This window comes from Eretmochelys imbricata, chromosome 3 (assembly GCF_965152235.1).
Source record: "Eretmochelys imbricata isolate rEreImb1 chromosome 3, rEreImb1.hap1, whole genome shotgun sequence".
Taxonomy (NCBI): Eukaryota; Metazoa; Chordata; order Testudines; family Cheloniidae; genus Eretmochelys; species Eretmochelys imbricata.
The window spans coordinates 190,853,744-190,873,109 of NC_135574.1; the positions used below are offsets into that span (position 1 = coordinate 190,853,744).

The following is a 19,366-nucleotide window of genomic DNA, read 5'->3' on the forward strand; positions in this document are numbered from 1 at the left end:
GGCCACTGTTGGAAGACAAGATACTGGGCTGGATGGACCATTGGTCTGACCCACTATGGCCATTCTTAGGTTCTGTAGGTTAAGTGTACCCTAAGATTTATGTGGGTAAGGAAATGAGACTTGGTGATGGAAGGTGGGGCACTGACATTAATATTCAGGATAGTGCCAAGACCCTTTAAGAGGGTAAACAACCATGAGGAGTTACTTCTTTTAGCATTCAGTTTGTTAGTTCCTTTTGTTTAGCTGTTAGCTTTACTTTTAAGTATACCTTAGCTCCTCTAATCTAGCCCTTATCTCCAGCTTCACAGCATTGAGGAACCTGGAACATCAGACTCACTGTGACATGCCAAAGACTAGGCTGTCTCTTATCTAAAGGAAGGCTATGGATATGCTAGTCTAAGTAACTTCTGCAAGGAATGTTACCATGGGTACCACTCAGTGATGAGCTGCCAAAAGCTGAAGAACCGGTTCCTTCAGTCGCTCCGGGTCTTCGGCAGCACTTCGGCGGCAGGTCCTTCAGTTGCTACGGGTCTTCGGCGGCACCGAAGGACCTGCTGCTGAAGTGCCACCGAAGACCTGGAGCGACTGAAGGGCCCGCCGCCGAAGTGTCACCGAAGACCCGGAGCGCCGCCGGGTGAGTAAAAATTTAAAAAGGATTCTCAAGGGAGCCTCCCCAGCCGAGAGCTCAGGCAGGCAGGATAGGACAGTCCCACGGGCCGGATGTGGCCCGTTGGCCGGAGTTTGCCCACCCCTCTAACAACCAGTTCTAAACCGGCTTCAAAATTTAACAACCGGTTCAGGCGAACCGGTGCGAACCGGCTCCAGCTCACCACTGGTACCGTTCGAACTGTATTACTTCTTTCTGATTCTGTGGTTTGGAGCTTTGATAACTTTTACTTTAATAAAAATCTCTGCAGCCTGTCTCTGTCCTCAGCGTGAATGTTCTTGCCACACACTCCAATGGTCGGTACAAGGTATTGAACTTTCTACATAGGGGTCCTCAAACTGGGGGGTAGGACCCCTAAGGGGGTTGCAAGGTTATTACATGGGGGGTCGTGAGCTGTCAGCCTCCACCCCAAACCCTGCTTTTCCTCTAGCATTTATAATGGTGTTAAATATATAAATAAGTGTTTTTAATTTATAAGGAGGGTCGCACTCAGAGGCTTGCTATGTGAAAGGGGTCACTGGTACAAAAGTTGGAGAACCACTGCTCTACATTCTCTAATCCTGTAGTCTGATTTTGAGAGAAGAACCTAAGGATATTCTGGTCAGATCATTGGTGAACCCTATAATAAACCAGCCCTCTAAGAATCAGGTTAACAAAAACTGCACAAAACTGGAGACATCTGCTAAAAGCACAGGCCTGCCTGCAAGTGCCTAGCTTCTGTACAGATGCAGGGATCTCTTTCTTCCAGCTTTGTTTCCAGGTAATATGGCTTTCCCATGCTCCACTGCCCCTGAAATCACCCAGGGGGACCCAGGCAAAAGTTAATGAAGTCCTCAGGGAATTCTCCACTGGCAGATTCACCACTACTAGCTGGGATGGGAAGGGGCAATGTACATACATCTACAGCCTGTCTGTCCTCTCCCCACTTCCAGCACATGAAGTGCCAACTCTCTCTTCTGTGCAGGAAAGGGGATCGCATTTAGGTCCTGGGAGGACAATAACACCTCCACAGGAGCTGAAAATGTGTCTTTTACCCAGAGCCATCCTGGTGGTAGTGGTGAAATTGAGACCAATCACTGCAGTGATTTTTCACTGGTTTTTGGAACAGCACATGTACAGGTTAGGATTTTGTCGCGCTGTGAGGTTGGGTGCTGGGGTGACGTCATGCCCAGGTACAGGGCTGGTTGGTTGGGTGACATCGCACTGAGGTGGCGGTGAGGCGGGTGACGTCGAGCGGTGGGGTGACGTCATGCTGATAGCGACATCACGCTGAAGTGCCGATGGCGGATGGCGTGACGTCACGCCGAGACAGGGCTGGGGCCTCGGGGCGAGCGGATGGGGGAGTCTCATCTCCTCCAGCCCTGAGTAGAGAAGGGAGCAGCTCCGCCCCCCCCGGCCACCTGCCTCAGACGCCGGATCCCAGCCCGGCGTCGCCTTGCGCGGCTCGTTGCTAGGAGACCAGACGCTGGGGGTAGGGCGGAGCCGCTGCACTGCGACAAGGCGGGGGAAGGAGGCGGAGACTCGTCCCCGTGACACCGCACGCCAAGGCCCGCCTCTCTGGGGAAGGCCGCGCCTCACCACCCATTGGCTGTCCGCTGTCGGGGGCTGCCAGTGTCCCGGGCGTGGCAGGTGGGGTGGGTCGGTGAGCGGCCTCTGCGCGGCCAGCGGCTCCCGGCGCCGGAGCGGCTGGGAGATGGTGGCGAGCGTGCGGGCGGACTGTGGCAGGCTGCGTCTGGGCGAGGCCGAGGGAGACGCTGAGTCTGTGGCCGAGCTGCGGTAACGCTCTGCCTGGATTCTTGCCTCCCCCAGGAAGCGCCTTCTTGGTCCTCTCCATCCTACCCTAGCGCGGCGCTGGGGCTCGCCGAGCTCCTCAGTGGCTTCAAACCCAGAGGTCCGCATCCTCCTGCTGCCGCCCGGATCGGGCCCCAGGTAACCGACTCCCAGCCTCTCCCTCCTTTCAGCGCCTCTTTCCTTCTGGGCAGGAGGCGCTGAGCACCCGCCTCGCTCTCTAGGGGACGCTGCCCCTGGGCCCGCCCCGCCCAGCTGCTGGGCACCGCTGAGCGAGCCCCACAATTCGGGGTGTGGTTCGTCAGTCTTGGGGTCCCTGCTTCCGTGGACAGGGGCCCCTGGGAGGTGGGGTGGTTGTGGTAAAACTAACACACTAATTTTGTACCCAGAAAAATAGCTGGAGGACAAATAAATACTTAAATATTTTATCTTTTATTCAGTACTTAGAAAGTACCTTCACCTGCCCCCCCTCCAAAAAACAAAAACAAAAACCCAGCACACGTGCCCAATTTTTTTGAATACTAAACATTTCATAGACATGCCTGGTCTGTTAAATATGTATAATCAGAAATGCCACTCAACTTAATAAAATATTAGAAATGACATGTCATAGATGTTTTAAGGATGCTTGTACTGTAATATGGTCATAACACCCTGTTAAATAGAGAAGTCTGATGACTAATGTCTCTAAACAACAGATTGATTTTTAATTCTTATTGTTTCTGATATTTACATGGCAAGGATTTTTAAATGTGTTAATACTTGCTAATTAAACATATAGTATACAAAAAATCCCCCCCCCCCCCAAAAAAAAAAAAAAAAAAAGAAAAAAGGAAAGAAAAAGAAAATCCTCTGCAACTCTAGTAAATTCTTTGCATGGAAATGGTTAAATCCCAGTCCTAGAATTGTGCTTTGTCTTCTTTCCATACCAAGGATTTGTCTGCATATTTTTTTTAAAATTTTAGTCTTACATGATTCTCCACATAGCTCAGTGGTTTGAACACTGGCCTGCTAAACCCAGGGTTGTGAGTTAAATCCTTGAGGAGACCATTTGGGATCTGGGGCAAAAATTGGGGATTGGTCCTGCTTTGAGCAGGGGGTTGGACTAGATGTCCTCCTGAGGACTCTTCAACCCTGGTATTCTATGATTTCCCTAACTGTAAGTAAACCTTCTATACCTTTCTGAAGTTGCCTTCTTTCTGTGTGTATTTAATGTACTAGTCTAAGTGGTTTTAAAACTTTGTGCCACACCCATAACTGCTATGTCTCACTTACCTTATTTGTGGCATTGTTTTTTTTTTAAGTTGATCTTCATTTGCAGTAGTGTAGACTGCAGAACACAAAGATGCCGTGTCATCTCTAGAGAGTGGTGATACTTTATTATAGGCCTTGTCCAGGTTGCATCTCTTAAAGTGTGTACCATTGCTGCAAAAGGAAGTAGTCTTGAACATGGCTTTAGCTATGGCTTTTACAAGATTTATTATACAACAATAGAACAGTGTTGGAGAACCCACAATGGCAAGCACAATTTGTGCTAATTCCAAAATAGGAAGTAAATACTGAGACTTAATATCATACTACATGCATACAATATCCAAGCTCATTCATTTGCCTGTTTGATGATCCATGTATGGCCCAGCTCTTTGTATATGATCAGAATGAGCATTTAATTCAAACAGCAGTAGTTGTTTGTATTTTGATTATTGCACATGCAGATTTAAGTAGCTATATTTATTTGACCGTGTGATATACTTTTGGGAGTAGATACCTCCCATAGGGCAGCACATGTCGGTGTTGTGTATGAAAGAAAGAAATTAGAGCATGGGGGTTAATCTAATCCATACAGGATTGGGAATTGGTCTAATTCTGACACTGACTTGTCATTTGGTTATGCTGTTTAACCTGTGTTTAGTTTGTGGCTAAGACTGTAGTCCCATTCCTAGTCATTTTATGACCAAAACAGGTCCTCATCTAGTGTATTTGCATGTTTCAGAGTAACAGCCGTGTTAGTCTGTATTCGCAAAAAGAAAAGGAGTACTTGTGGCACCTTAGAGACTAACCAATTTATTTGAGCATGAGCTCACGAAAGCTCATGCTCAAATAAATTGGTTAGTCTCTAAGGTGCCACAAGTACTCCTTTTCTTTTTGTATTTGCACGGATAGCCAAATCTAGGCTCCAGTTAATACTAAAATAGAAAAGTGCATACTTGATAAACAAAACCTTCATGCCTCTCAAGAAATGTCACTGCCTCTTGGAGTACCTGTCATAGTTGCACTGTTGAGTTGCTTCATCATAATTACTAGTAAAATGTTAAGACTACTATAACCCATTGTGGTTTTGTTTCCTGTAAATTGTAGAACTCTTGCAAATGAGAATAACTACTGTTATTAAGAATAACTTAATAATGAGAATAACCACTGTTCCTCTATCTCTGCACCTGAATATACAGTATATTTATACAATAGGTAGAACCTTTATGAGGGAGCACATTTATAGGCTATCCATATCAATAGTGATTGTATTTTTATTAAGCCTAACTATAAGCGATACTTACATCTTGACTTTATAGAGAATAAAGCTCGTTCCTGCACCTTTACCCTGCTGTCATTCAGACAGATTTTTTTTTTAACTGTCAGCTAAGGGTAGACTGGATAGCTCAGGAGACAGGCTTAATATCTAATAACCATTCACCTCATTGATTCAGATTTGGCCTTGGTCATCCCTTTTGGTAACTTCTTATGCAATATTCAATGGTTTCTATTGGTTTCTGTCCATTCACAAATGGAGAGAGGTCTGAATTAAAAAAAAAAAATCATCACAATTTTGACAGTATTGGGAGAATGAAGGCCAATTATTGATTGGACGTGGAGACTGAATTACTTTTACTCCTAAAGGTTGCAATTCTGGAACAGTGCTGAAACACACTGGCAGTCCTGCATAGGAAAGTTTTGACAGCTATTGCTTATAAGGTACATCTGCTCTTTAGCTAAATATTTTCCATAGCTGTTAATTTGGGACTTCTTGCAAGTGCTACATTTCAGAGAAAAAACTATATATGACTTTCTGGTTTTTTTTTTTTCTCAAACAAAGCTACCTTGAAAAGAAAAATCAACTTTCTCTCTAAATTTTCTTTTGATGAATATTCTGAACCTAAGAAAATTATTCCAGTTTGTTTCTTTTTCCAGATATTTTCTACAAATTCATTTGCTTTTCCCCACAACATAAACACTTCCTCAGTTACATGTTGGGGTTTTTTTTGTTTGTTTTACCAGTTCAAATTTCTGGCAAAACGTTATGCCTTATTGCTTATATACTCTGAAGTGAAATCAGTGGGCTACCTACTACTGCAGCACAAATTTGTAAGAAATCATCTTTTAGCTACTAGAAAAGTAAGTGTGGGGCAAAGGAAGCAACTCTTAGAGGACTTTCCCTGTAGCAAGCAAGTCCATTGAGACTACATCCAACTGCAGCCTTCTGAGGATTCTCCATAGTTATAACTCTTGGCTGTCTTCTCTCCTCCCATTGCCATATTATTTATAACCCAAGATTAAGATTTTCAGCTATGACTAATAATTTTGAGTGCCTCAGTTTTTAGGTGCCCAATTTGAGGCACCTTGACAGGACCTGATTTTCAGAGAGTGGGTGGCCAACGCTTCCTGTAAATCAGACCTTCTTAAGGTATCTCAGTTGGGCACCCAAAATTAATAGTTGCATTTGAAAATCTTAGTTTCTAAAATCTTTCCACCACCAGGCTCCTTTTGAATATACTTACAACTTGGGGTGCCGCTCGCAGGAGGCGGTGGTATAGAAGAATCAAAAATTACCAGAATTGACAATCATAATAACTAAGGCCAACATTTTTCAAAATTGTTCACTAATTGAATTGTATGCCTCAGTTCCTTGATGCTCAAGTTGAAACCCATAGGACCTGATTTTCAGAGTTGCTGAGAGCTGCAGCTCCCATTGACTTCAGAGCTGTGGGTGCTTCAGAACATCTGAAAAGTCAAGTTGTAGATATCTTAGATTGGGCATGCAGAATTAATGGAGAGTCTGAAATAACTGGGCCTACCCTGTAGGCATATAAGCATGTGATTGGACGGTAAAGCATTTATTTACCAAGTTTTTAACTGGATGAGTTTAGTATCGTTTGAAACTACTGCGCACCATGCAAGTTTTGTCCAGTTTTCTTTCTTTCTTATTAATCTCCACTTTGTGGATCCCATCAGTTGCTAGTATTTCCACTTTAAGTGCTGGAATATCTATTTTAATAGCTACTCCCTCTACATAAGCTTACCTTAATTTACTTTCCGTGGCCAAAGCATGTGCTGCAATAAGTAATTATATATCACTATAATACACTACTCATTCATAGCTACACCTTAAATTAAAAGACTATTTTCTCTACTTTTTATACAGTAGTTGTTATACTGATTCCTGTCTTTCCTATTTACTACCTAATTAGAAAAATCAGTGTCTCAATTTCTTGCTAATAACTTTATATTACTGTTGTTAGGTTTATATTTTTAAAAAAACCCAGCTGAACTCCCTGTAACCTGTAATAAGAATTAATGGTACCCACCATCTTGCTGATTTTTCTGAATGGTCTCCTATTTAATCTACTCACTCATTCATACTTCAAGGAAGAGGAGATGATTAATAACACTGCATGTTCCCTATTGAGGAATAGTTTTCTCCTTTTAGATTTAGATGTCAGACTATAGTATGACTCATCTTGGTATCTTCAGAATAACGTCTGTTGTCTTCTTTTATCAAATGCCTTAACATTTCTAAATATTGCCACTTCTAAAACAAAGCCTGCTGTAGTTTAGTGTTCTTTTTAACCCTAAATCAAGTTGAATCTTTTGGCTTTTTTTATGATAGAACTACTTAAGGTATTGATCAGGATGAAAACCTGTTGGAACTGAAACAAACTACTTTGCAATTGTGCGTTTTTTAATGGACTCTGGGCTGCATAGATGTCTGTATATGATTTATTTAAGTAGTAGTATTAGTACTTGCCTTTGTATAGTAACAGTAGTGCTGCCATTAATGTGTATTGTACTTTAACTGATCACGCAATTATTGCTGCTGTGAAACATGAGCAGTATTAAACTTTACGGGTCTTTATGTATACATATTTACAACATTTGCCTCTCTAGCTTTTAGAGCCAAAAGATGAGTCGAGGATACTCGGAAAACAATAACTTTCCATATGATAACAATCAAATGGTTTTGGATATGATCCTGTACTCTTTAATCGGTGTCCCTCAGCCTATCAACTGGGACAGTGTGGCAAGGCTGGTTCCAGGATTTACGTCCAAAGAGGTAACTTTGTTAACCATCAGTGTGTCTGTTTAAACAGTGCTTTATCAAGAGAACTACACTTTTATCAGAAGGAGGGCTGGAAGGGTGGGGGAATGGTTTTGTAAAGTTACTTGAACTTAAACGACCTGAAAGAGTTAAGCAATATGTTAAAAATGCAAATAGGAAGGTGTTAGAAAACCTCCACATTCAAGATATGAAGTAAACAAAATTCATAACTTGAATGCAGAATGTGCATCTTATAGCCTAAGGCAGTATTACTGGGAATTAGTCAAAAGAACAAGTGAAGTGAAAAGAAAGAGTTTGTAACGGTTCAAGAAACTTTCAGATTACACTGTAAAATACAGCCTTATGACAAGGAAGGCAAATACATACTTCATATTCCCTCCCCCCCCCCCCCCCCCCCCCAGTTTATGGTATACTCGGCAAACACAATTTTCCTGAGGTAGATGGTGTTAGCATATGATCAGATATACTTTCCAATTGGAAATAACAAAGCTCCAATTTTCAAGGACAGCTAGCTTGATCCTTCAAGTCGGAGTGCTTCCTTATTCAGTGGGAGATAGGAGCACTCAGAATCTCTAGGATCAGGCCCTAACTGTTTACAGAAAAATTTAAGCTCTTGGATTTCAAATTTGCTCAATGCACATATTTTAAAGGAAACACCTGGATGATTTATTTTATCTTATCTTGCCTGCTTCATTGTACAACTCTCATTTGTGTGTGTTTTTCGTTTAAAAAAGACAAACAAGATACTTTTGAGTCCAGGGCCAAAATTTGTTGTGAAATTCCTGGCAGTTTTGTTTTTTTGTGACTCACAATAACAAGTAAACAGACATCTTGTTGTAATTGAATGTGGCAACTCTCACTTAATTTATAACATTGTTCATGGGAATCACATAAAAAATGATTGACTGGAGTCGAAGCCTATGTGGAACTTTATTGTCCTACAAGCTGATAGTGTTTAGTAGAGATTCATAGTTGTGGATGCTGTCACTTAATTGTTCATCTGATGATACAATGCTTTCTACTATAAGTATATTAATCTTTTGTATGTTTTTTATTGACCTCTTTTTCTCAACTGAGATAATATCCCTGGTCAGTAGAAAAGTGGTTACTCTGCTTTAGGATATGCAGAGCCTCTATAGAAGGCTGTTAGTTGCTGTGATGAATTTAGCCCTATGATCTCAAGTGACTATTTAATCTAATAGACTTTGACAGAGTTAAAATACATTCTCTCAAACTCCCATGTGAATTGTCCCATTCAGTTTAATGAAACTATTCTTATACGTAAAGTTACTCTCGTGTGTAGTTGTTTGTTTGAAGCATTAAGGCCTTTAATTTACATTGAAATCTGCATCTAATAAGTGAGGCCCAAATTTAAGTCTGTTTGTACACAAAAATTAAATTTTTAAAAGCCTAATATTGTTTTGTTTGCATTTTAACTTTTCCCTGCAGTTCTGGTAACCCAAATATTTCAACATTAGCCTGTTCACGACTGCATGAAAATTTACTCCTGGGAGAATTCTGAGCCACTATGCATGTGCAGCATTCATGTGCTGTGTAGAATTTTTTTCTGCAGAAAATACATTCTGCCAGAAAGGTGCTGCAGTTACACCTTTTGCCCACCAAGGACCGCTGTGGTGCCAGAACAGAGAGCAGCCACTCCCAGGCCAGCCCCAGCTGCAGATAGGGAAGAGAAGAGGATGCCTTCCGCACAGCGCCCTGCCCCATGGGACCAGGTCAGGATGCACAAGATATGGGTGGACAGACAGCATGGGGCACATTTGTGTAAAAAAAAAAAAAAAAATTTCCTGAATCTTTTTTGTCTGTATTGTTACAGACTTGGTTGCTGACAGGTATTTTGAAATAAATTACCAAAATAATTGAAACTGACATGGTTATATTGGGTTATTTTGACGAAATATGCAGAATTTTGTAAAATTTTTAATTTTTTGGCACAGAATTCCCCCAGGAGTAATGAAAACAAGGAAGGGAAACTAAATAGAAATAAAATGAAATTTTCCAGTCTGAGCGAAAGTCCGTAAAGTAAAGGAACAATAATTGTGCAAATGGGAAGTTAAAATTATCAGACACACAGAGAAACTCACTATCTTGGGGAAGAGTCAATGCGGCTTTTGTAAATGGTAAGACATGATTTCCCTTCTGTTAGAATTCTTTGAGGGTATCAACAAGCATGTAGTGTAGGGTTATCTAGTCAATACAATGTAGCTGAACTTTCAGAAAGTCTTTGACAAGATCCCACAACAGAAGCTTTTAAGCAAACTAAGCAGTCATGGGATGAGAGAAGGTCCTCTCCTGGATGAGTAACTAGTTAAATATGTAACAAAGGGGTAGGAATAAATTATTTTTACAATGGAGATAAATACAGTGGTTACCCATGGGTCTGTCCTGGCACCTGTGCTTTTGAACATATTAATAAATGATTTGAAAAAGGCGGTGAACAGTGAGGTGGCAAAATTTGCAGAGATTACAAATTTGCTCAAGATTGTTAATTCCAAAGCTGACTGTGAAGAGTTGCAAAGTGATCTCTCTAAACCAGGTGACTGGTTAACAAAATGGCAGATGAAATTCAATGTTAAGTGGAGAGTAATGCACATAGGAAAAAATAATCCCAACTATATAGCAAAATGATGGGGTCCAAATTTGCTATTACCGCTCAATAAAGAGATTTTTGGCGTCATCATGGCTGTTTTTTTCTGACAACATCCACTCAGCAACATCAGTTCAAAAAAAGCTAACAATGTCAGGAACCATTAGGAAAATGATAAATAATAAGAGAGAAAATATCATACTGGCACATATATGGTACACCCAGACCTTGAATACTGTAAGCAGCTCTGATAGCCCCATCTCTAAAAAAAAGATATATTCAAATTGGAAGCAATAAAGGGAAGGGCAACAAAAATGATTAGAGGTATAGAATGAGCTTTCATATGAGGAGAGATTAAAAAGACTAGGACAGTTCATCTTAGAAAGGGATGACTAAGGGGAGATATGATAGAAGTCTATAAAATCATGAATGATGTGGAGAAAGTGAATAGGGAAGAGTTATTTACCTCTTCGCATAAGAAGAGCTAAGGGTCACGTGATGAAATTAATAAGCAGCAGGTTTAAAATAAACAAAAGGAAGCGCATCACACAATGCACAGTCAATCTGTAGAATTTCTTACCATGGGATGTTGTGAAGACCAAAAGTATAACTGGGTTTGAAAAAGAATTATTGTATATACTTGTTCATTAGACCATTTGTTTATAAGCCGACCCCCCAAGATGGGTTGGTAAAAATAGCAAAAACGATATGACCCTTTCATAAGCCGACCCTATATTTCAGGGGTTGGCAAATTTCGGCTCCTGGCCCTTTAGGGTAAGCCGCTAGTGGGCCTGGACATTTTGTTTACCTGGAGCCCCTCCAGGCCTGGAGCCCCTCAGCTCCCAGTGGCTGTGTCATAAATATAAAGGGAAGGGTAAACCCCTTTGAAATCCCTCCTGGCCAGGGGAAAGCTCCTCTCACCTGTAAAGGGTTAAGAAGCTAAAGGTAACCTCGCTGGCACCTGACCAAAATGACCAATGAGGGGACAAGATACTTTCAAAAGCTGGGAGGAGGGAGAGAAACAAAGGGTCTGTGTCTGTCTGTATGCTGTGCTTGGCCAGGGATAGACCAGGAATGGAGTCTTAGAACTTTTAGTAAGTAATCTAGCTAGGTATGTGTTAGATTATGATTTCTTTAAATGGCTGAGAAAAGAATTGTGCTGAATAGAATAACTATTTCTGTCTGTGTATCTTTTTTGTAACTTAAGGTTTTGCCTAGAGGGGTTCTCTATGTTTTTGAATCTAATTACCCTGTAAGATATCTACCATCCTGATTTTACAGGGGGGATTTCTTCATTTCTATTTACTTCTATTTTCTATTAAAAGTCTTCTTGTAAAAAACTGAATGTTTTTTCATTGTTCTCAGATCCAAGGGTTTGGGTCTGTGGTCACCTATGCAAATTGGTGAGGCTTTTTATCCAACATTTCCCAGGAAAGGGGGGGGTGCAAGTGTTGGGAGGATTGTTCATTGTTCTTAAGATCCAAGGGTCTGGGTCTGTAGTCACCTAGGCAAATTGGTGAGGCTTTTTACCAAACCTTGTCCAGGAAGTGGGGTGCAGGGTTTTGGGAAGTATTTTGGGGGGAAAGACGCGTCCAAACAGCTCTTCCCCAGTAACCAGTATTAGTTTGGTGGTGGTAGCGGCCATTCCAAGGACCACGGGTGGAATACTTTGTACCTTGGGGAAGTTTTGACCTAAGCTGGTAAAGATAAGCTTAGGAGGTTTTTCATGCAGGTCCCCACATCTGTACCCTAGAGTTCAGAGTGGGGGAGGAACCTTGACAGGCTGCGGTTTGCTGTTCCCAGCCAATGGGAGCTGCGGGAAGTGGCGCCACTTCCCGCAGCTCCCATTGGCTGGGAACAGCAAACCGTGGCCACAGGGAGCTGAGGGGCTCCAGGCCTGCAGACGCTCTAGGTAAACAAAATGACAATGTATTAGATATTCAATTCAATGATTCCATAGAATTTAAAATCATCAGATTTTGGTGTAGACCCGTTTATAAGCTGACCCCCTGCTCTTTGATGCGTCACTTTTTTAACAAAAGTATTCGGCTTATGAATGAGTATATACAGTAGATAAATTAATGGAAGATGGGTGCATCAGTGGCTATTAGCCAAGATGGTCAGGAATGCAACCCCATGCTTCAGATGTCCTAAACCTCCAACTGCCAGAAGCTGGGACTGGACAACAGAGGATGGATCACTCAAAATTGCCCTCTTCTGTTAATTTCCTCTGAAGCATCTGGCCCTAGCCACTGTCAGAAGACAGGATTCTGGGCTAGCTGGACCATTGGTCTGACCCAGTATGGCCATTTTTAATTTCTTATGTTCTTATTTTACAGCCATTTCTACTTTGAGTAATTTAAGGTATTATAATTTAAGGAGCTAAGTTTAAAAAAATCTAACTACCCTTTTAAGGTTAAGATTAAGCTGTAAAGAGAGGGAAATGCAGGATTAAGTCAGAAACTCATCCTTTAATTTGTGTGAACGTTGGTTGGGTCTTGAAACTGTGGTAAATCTTAGATATTGCATGGATATTCTGCCCTTCTTAGGTATTGCAGAGTGAGTTACCATGTGGCTTAATCAATATTAAGCGTGAAGATTCTTAGTTGGTTTGGTTTCAATTCAGAACTCCAATGTTGGCCATTTAGCAGGAGTTGGTATATGTATTTTATGACTTTTAAACCAAACCTTGTACTTTTGGATAATCTAAGTACTACACCCAGATGTATAGACACTCTTTCCTTAATCTGTATTTGATATAATTTTAACATTAGCTTTAATAAACTTTTTTAACTATGATGTAACAATCGATTTGCAGAAACTATTATCAGGAAACAATATCAGCCTTTAAAGTGATATAGTTTCAGGTATCTGCTTCATATTCCCGTCGTTTTATCTCTTGACAGTGTGCAAAACGGTTTGATGAACTGAAAAGTAGTGGAAGTTCACCTGTTGACAACCAGTACAATCCATTAATGGCTACCGGCGGGAGTCCTGTTGAAACCCTAGCTACGTACATCAAATCCTCTCTGCTGGATACACAGGGGGAGTTTCAAGAACCTTCCATTGGGCAGAATTCAATTTCCATAACTGGTAAATTCTGTGACTTTAATTATAGTGTTATGTCCACTGTTTTTCTTTTGTCTGGTAAACCTATTTCTGGAATTAGTAGTTAGTAATCTTCAAATAAGTTTGCCACGAATACTGCTGCATAAACTAAAATAACTATTTCCAACTGAGTCAACCCATTTAGTGTTTCAAGTACAAATGTTTGTGGCTTTTTAAAAAGTAGTTACAATAACAGTCAGTTTTAAACTGCTTAAAATGATGTACGTGATTTTATACTAAATCTTTCAGGTACGTTCTTGGCAGTTTTATAGCCACAGGTATGTTAATGTCAAAACTTACCGCTGGAGGTGATAATAGTTGTGACTTTAAGATAAGTAGAAAATCTCTAAAGAAAACACAGGAGCAGTAGAACATTGTGTTGGCGATTTCTTAGATTTCACTATTCTTTCCCAGCCAAAGGTCCAATCCATCTGCCACTGTAGTCAGTGAAAAGACTCCCGTTTACTAAAACAGGAATTTGGATTGTGCCCAGTTAACCAGATTGGTGTCATGAGACACTTTGATGATGATGTGCTTTCTGATTATGACCAGTTTTTCACAGATTTGGAACTTCGAGAAACCATTATTTTTTGGGTTAAAAATAGCAATTTTGTCTAAAGTTTTTAAAGAAACAGTTAAACAACTGAAATGATTTTGTTTATGAACGATAGGAGGGTGGTGGCAAAAGTTGCTTTTTCTAACTAGAGCTCTTTAACAGTGCTACCGTAAAAACAGCTAAAGTGTGCAAGCTGAAACACAGACATGGTTCTTAATACATAGTTTAAAAAAAACATCTTTTAAGCCTTGCAAAATATGAACATTTGCAAATTGCGTAATGGGTATGCAGTCTAGAAATGTTTCCTTAAGGCTTCAGGCACATACTTAAGTTGTGTACACATAGCAAGTTGAGTGCTCACTTGGTGGTGGGAATTTACCAGGTGAGCAGCTAGTGACTTATTAGTTTTGCTTATAAACTCCTCAAACAGAATAACTCCAGATTTTTCTTCTTTTTCAATAACGTAAGAAATTAAGTGCAAAAACCAACGGCCTCTTCAGACATCACATGCAACTACTGCTAGTTAAACAGGCATTTTCTGAATAATGCAGTTTAACAAACATAGAATGTATGTAGTAGTAATTGCCTTCTACAGGGACTGTCACACATATAAGTGACACAACAAAATCTTATAAAAAGAAATGTACATTCTTCCTTTCTCTCTTTCTGGCATACCTTAAATAAGGAACCGAGCCAAATGGTGGCTGTGGAGGGGAATATTTTAGAGGAACTTCCAAAACTTCATTGAGTGAATACCTGTGAAAAGATAGCTCTTGCTGTGCTCTGCAAAATCCAAGGCCCCACCTCAGTCATATGTTTCCTGGAAAGGAATTTCATAGCCTGGAGACATCCACTCTGAAGGCTCTGCCCCTACCCCTCACAAGACCACCCTAGGGACTGTCAGATAAATAGACCTCACCAATCTTACCTGTCATGGCAGATTGTGTAGAGAGGTGGTCTGAGTGAGCTGGTTCCTAGTCCATTCGCAGTCTTAAAGATGGATTAGAACTTTGAACTGAGCATTGGTTTTGCTGCTTCTGATGTGTTCTTGCTGAGTTAAAAGACATGTTGCTGTGTTCTGAACCACTTAGTTTCCTGGTGGCCTTCAGCATCTGCTACTGTTACAGCAGATTGTAGTAACCTAGCCTTAAGGTGATAAAGGCATGCATCACTGTAGCGAGGTTCTCTTTGGTTGGGATAAGAGTGCATGCTCTTGGGCAGTTAGCAATCCTGTCCAGAAATAACTTTTCCCTCTATGTGTGAATCTTGGAGCACTGATTAATCCAGAGAGGCTATGACCTTGTGCACCACTTTCACAATTGAAAGACAGATGCATAGAATTGATGGTGGGGTCGCTGATCCTGCCAGTTCTTTTATAACCTTTTTTTCCCTTGTGAACCCCAATCCTCTGCATTTTATTTGGAATGAGCCTGAGCCAGCACCTTTCATCCAAGTGCCTGCTTTGCTCAGGGGCATGAGAGGATCTACAGTATCCATGCTGACTGAGAGTATAGCTTGGTGTCAGCTGCTTGTTCTTGGTACTTCAGTTCATGTACAATCAGTCTCCCCTAGTAACCTCACATGCTGAACAATGAGGGTGACAGAATTGCAACCCATAGGACTATCTGCATAAGGGAGGGCTCTTTGGGGGAGGAGGGAGCTGCTATCCATCACAATCAACAGGAATCTCTTCAAGAACCAAGGGGGGGAAGACAGCTTAAAGCATTCTGTTCACCCAGCCAGATCATGGAGGTGAGATAATAGTATTGCATGCTAATCTGTGTCAAAAAGTGCCAGTATATGTAGCCGTATTGGTGTAAAGGTCTAACTTCTTCAGTGTAGCCAGGGGGAGACAGTATGAGAGAGCCAAAGCGTTCTTTTGCGGGCTTTCCCATTAACTATTTAAGATGGCGACTTCTCTACATTCAAAACTGAAGTTCTACAAGGAGTTTAAGGGGCTTTTTCACATTTGATGGGTCATTACATCACCGCAAGAAAAATCTGCTGGAAGCCTGCGTACTGGGGCTCTCAAGGCCTGATCCAAAGCCACTGAAGTCAGTGGAAAGACTTTTTGATTTCAAAAAGAAAAGGAGGACTTGTGGCACCTTAGCGACTAACCAATTTATTTGAGCATAAGCTTTCGTGAGCCACAGCTCACTTCATCGGATGCATTCAGTGGAAAACACAGTGAGGAGATTTATATACACACAGAACATGAAAAAATGGGTGTTTATCATGCACACTGTAAGGAGAGTGATCACTTAAGATGAGCTATTACCAGCAGGGGGAGGGGAAGAAAACCTTTTGTAGTGATAATCAAGGTGGGCCATTTCCAGCAGTTAACAAGAATGTCTGAGGAACAGTGGAGGGGAGGGGGGGAATAAACAAGGGGAAATAGTTTTACTTTGTCTAATGACTCAACCACTCTGTCTCTATTCAAGCCTAAGTTAATTGTATCCAATTTGCAAATTAATTCCAATTCAGCAGTCTCTCATTGGAGTCTGTTTTTGAGGACTTTTTGTTGAAGAATTGCCACTTTTAGGTCAGAAATCGAGTGACCAGAGAGACTGAAGTGTTGTTTGACTGGTTTATGCATGTTATAATTCTTGACATCTGATTTGTGTCCATTTATTCTTTTACGTAGAGACTGTCCAGTTTGACCAATGTACATGGCAGAGGGGCATTGCTGGCACATGATGGCATATATCACATTGGTAGATGTGCAGGTGAACGAGCCTCTGATAGTGTGGCTGATGTGATTAGGCCCTATGATGGTGTCCCCTGAATAGATATGTGGACACAGTTGGCAACGGGATTTGTTGCAAGGATAGGGTCCTGGGTTAGTGTTTTTGTTGTGTGGTGTGTGGTTGCTGGAGAGTATTTGCTTCAGGTTGGGGGGCTGTCTGTAGGCAAGGACTGGCCTGTCTCCCAAGATTTGTGAGAGCGATGGGTCGTCCTTCAGGATAGGTTATAGATCCTTGATGATGCGTTGGAGAGGGTTTAGTTGGGGGCTGAAGGTGATGGCTAGTGGCATTCTGTTATTTTCTTTGTTGGGCCTGTCCTGTAGTAGGTGACTTCTGGGTACTCTTCTGGCTCTGTCAATTTGTTTCTTCACTTCAGCAGGTGGGTATTGTAGTTGTAAGAATGCTTGATAGAGAACTTGTAGGCGTTTGTCTCTGTCTGAGGGATTGGAGCAAATGCGGTTGTATCGCAGAGCTTGGCTGTAGACAATGGATCGTGTGGTGTGGTCAGGGTGAAAGCTGGAGGCATGAAGGTAGGAATAGCGGTCAGTAGGTTTCCGGTATAGGGAGTTGTTTATGTGACCATCGTTTATTAGCACTGTAGTGTCCAGGAAGTGGATCTCCTGTGTGGACTGGTCCAAGCTGAGGTTGATGGTGGGATGGAAATTGTTGAAATCATGGTGGAATTCCTCAAGGGCTTCTTTTCCATGGGTCCAGATGATGAAAATGTCATCAATGTAGTGCAGGTAGAGTAGGGGCATTAGGGGACGAGAGCTGAGGAAGCGTTGTTGTAAGTCAGCCGTAAAAATGTTGGCATACTGTGGGGCCATGCGGGTACCCATAGCAGTGCCGCTGATTTGAAGGTATACATTGTCCCCAAATGTGAAATAGTTTGGGTGAGGACAAAGTCACGAAGTTCAGCCGCCAGGTTAGCCGTGACATTATCGGGGATAGTGTTCCTGACGGCTTGTAGTCCATCTTTGTGTGGAATGTTGGTGTAGAGGGCTTCTACATCCATAGTGGCCAGGATGGTGTTTTCAGGAAGATCACCGATGGATTGTAGTTTTCCTCAGGAAGTCAGTGGTGTCTCGAAGGTAGCTGGGAGTGCTGGTAGCGTAGGGCCTGAGGAGGGAGTCTATATAGCCAGACAATCCTGCTGTCAGGGTGCCAATGCCTGAGATGATGAGGCGTCCAGGATTTCCAGGTTTATGGATCTTGGGTAACAGAATTCCCCAGGTTGGGGTTCCAGGGGTGTGTCTGTGCGGATTTGTTCTTGTGCTTTTTCAGGGAGTTTCTTGAGCAAATGCTGTAGTTTCTTTTGGTAACCCTCAGTGGGATCAGAGGGTAATGGCTTGTAGAAAGTGGTGTTGGAGAGCTGCTGAGCAGCCTCTTGTTCATATTCCGACCTGTTCATGATGACAGCAGCATCTCCTTTGTCAGCCTTTTTGATTATGATGTCAGAGTTGTTTCTGAGGCTGTGGATGGCATTGTGTTCTGCATGGCTGAGGTTATGGGGCAAGTGATGCTGCTTTTCCACAATTTCAGCCCGTGCAAGTCGGCGGAAGCACTCTATGTAGAAGTCCAGTCTGTTGTTTTGATCTTCAGGAGGAGTCCACCTAGAATCCTTCTTTTTGTTGTGTTGGTTGGAAGGTCTCTCTGGATTAGTACATTGTTCAGAGGTGTGCTTTGAATCCACACCCTACTGCATGCTGTACATTAGTGAGGAAAGCTTATCCAAGGTAAAGGTCAATTACCCTTTACTTCAGTGTCTACTGTACACCTAATCCTGAGTGAAAAAGATTTGACTGTCTGCCTTTTCATTGTATCTTAACCCAGATTGCTGCTTTAAACCAGGTGTTCGAGAAGCCTGTGACAGTTATAATCATGACAACTTCTTTTCAGAATGGGAGCAACACACTTGCAACACTAGCAAATGGTATATGATTCCCTGAGTTTAACCTCAAATTCTAATGCTGCTTTTTATTATGTTGAAGGAAGGTCCAGTGTCGCTTCCACAAGAAATTGTTCTTCAGAAGCTGAGAAACATTCTGCACATAAAGGTGGAGAAAATGCTGATGAAAGTCAAGGGTAAGATTATGATTGTTTGCTATCTGGGAAGCTGATATCAGTGAAACTGAAATCTGCTCTTCACAGATTTGCATCTTTTCAGCAACTTTCCCACCATTTGTCAGTTAGTATTTGTGCAGCTCCATCCGTGCTAGCAACAGTTGGAATGCTCGTGGAAATCAGTCATGGGTGTTTTCACCATCATGTAATCTAATCAATTGTTCGTGTTTTACCATAGTGTCATCTAACAGCGTGGTGAACACACCTGCTCCTGTGCTCCACGAGCACTTCCACCAATGTCAGGACTTTTGGAGCTGCAGTGGTGCTACACCAATGATGGGGAAATAGCTGAAAACTCTAGGTGTAGAGAGAGACCTATTGGTGATTTGTGATGTTAACCAAATTGCCAAGACAGTTGAATAACATAAACTAGCCTCTGTTCGGCCTAACACTTTTTATACAAACAAATTTATGAAGTTATCACAGGGATAATTACTCCAGC

At 41.8% G+C, this 19,366-nt stretch overlaps 1 protein-coding gene across 1 annotated transcript in view; it reads left to right on the forward strand.

Moving 5' to 3' along the window:
* The first annotated feature begins 2,427 nt into the window (after nucleotides 1–2,427).
* SANBR (SANT and BTB domain regulator of CSR) overlaps nucleotides 2,428–19,366 on the forward strand; it is a 45,489-nt gene continuing 28,550 nt past the window's right edge. The window contains exons 1-4 of the mRNA XM_077813983.1: nucleotides 2,428–2,596; nucleotides 7,616–7,781; nucleotides 13,299–13,485; nucleotides 18,792–18,885. Of these exons, the coding sequence (XP_077670109.1) occupies nucleotides 7,632–7,781; nucleotides 13,299–13,485; nucleotides 18,792–18,885 (431 nt within the window). The 5' untranslated portion in view covers nucleotides 2,428–2,596; nucleotides 7,616–7,631. The remainder of the gene's footprint in view (nucleotides 2,597–7,615; nucleotides 7,782–13,298; nucleotides 13,486–18,791; nucleotides 18,886–19,366) is intronic.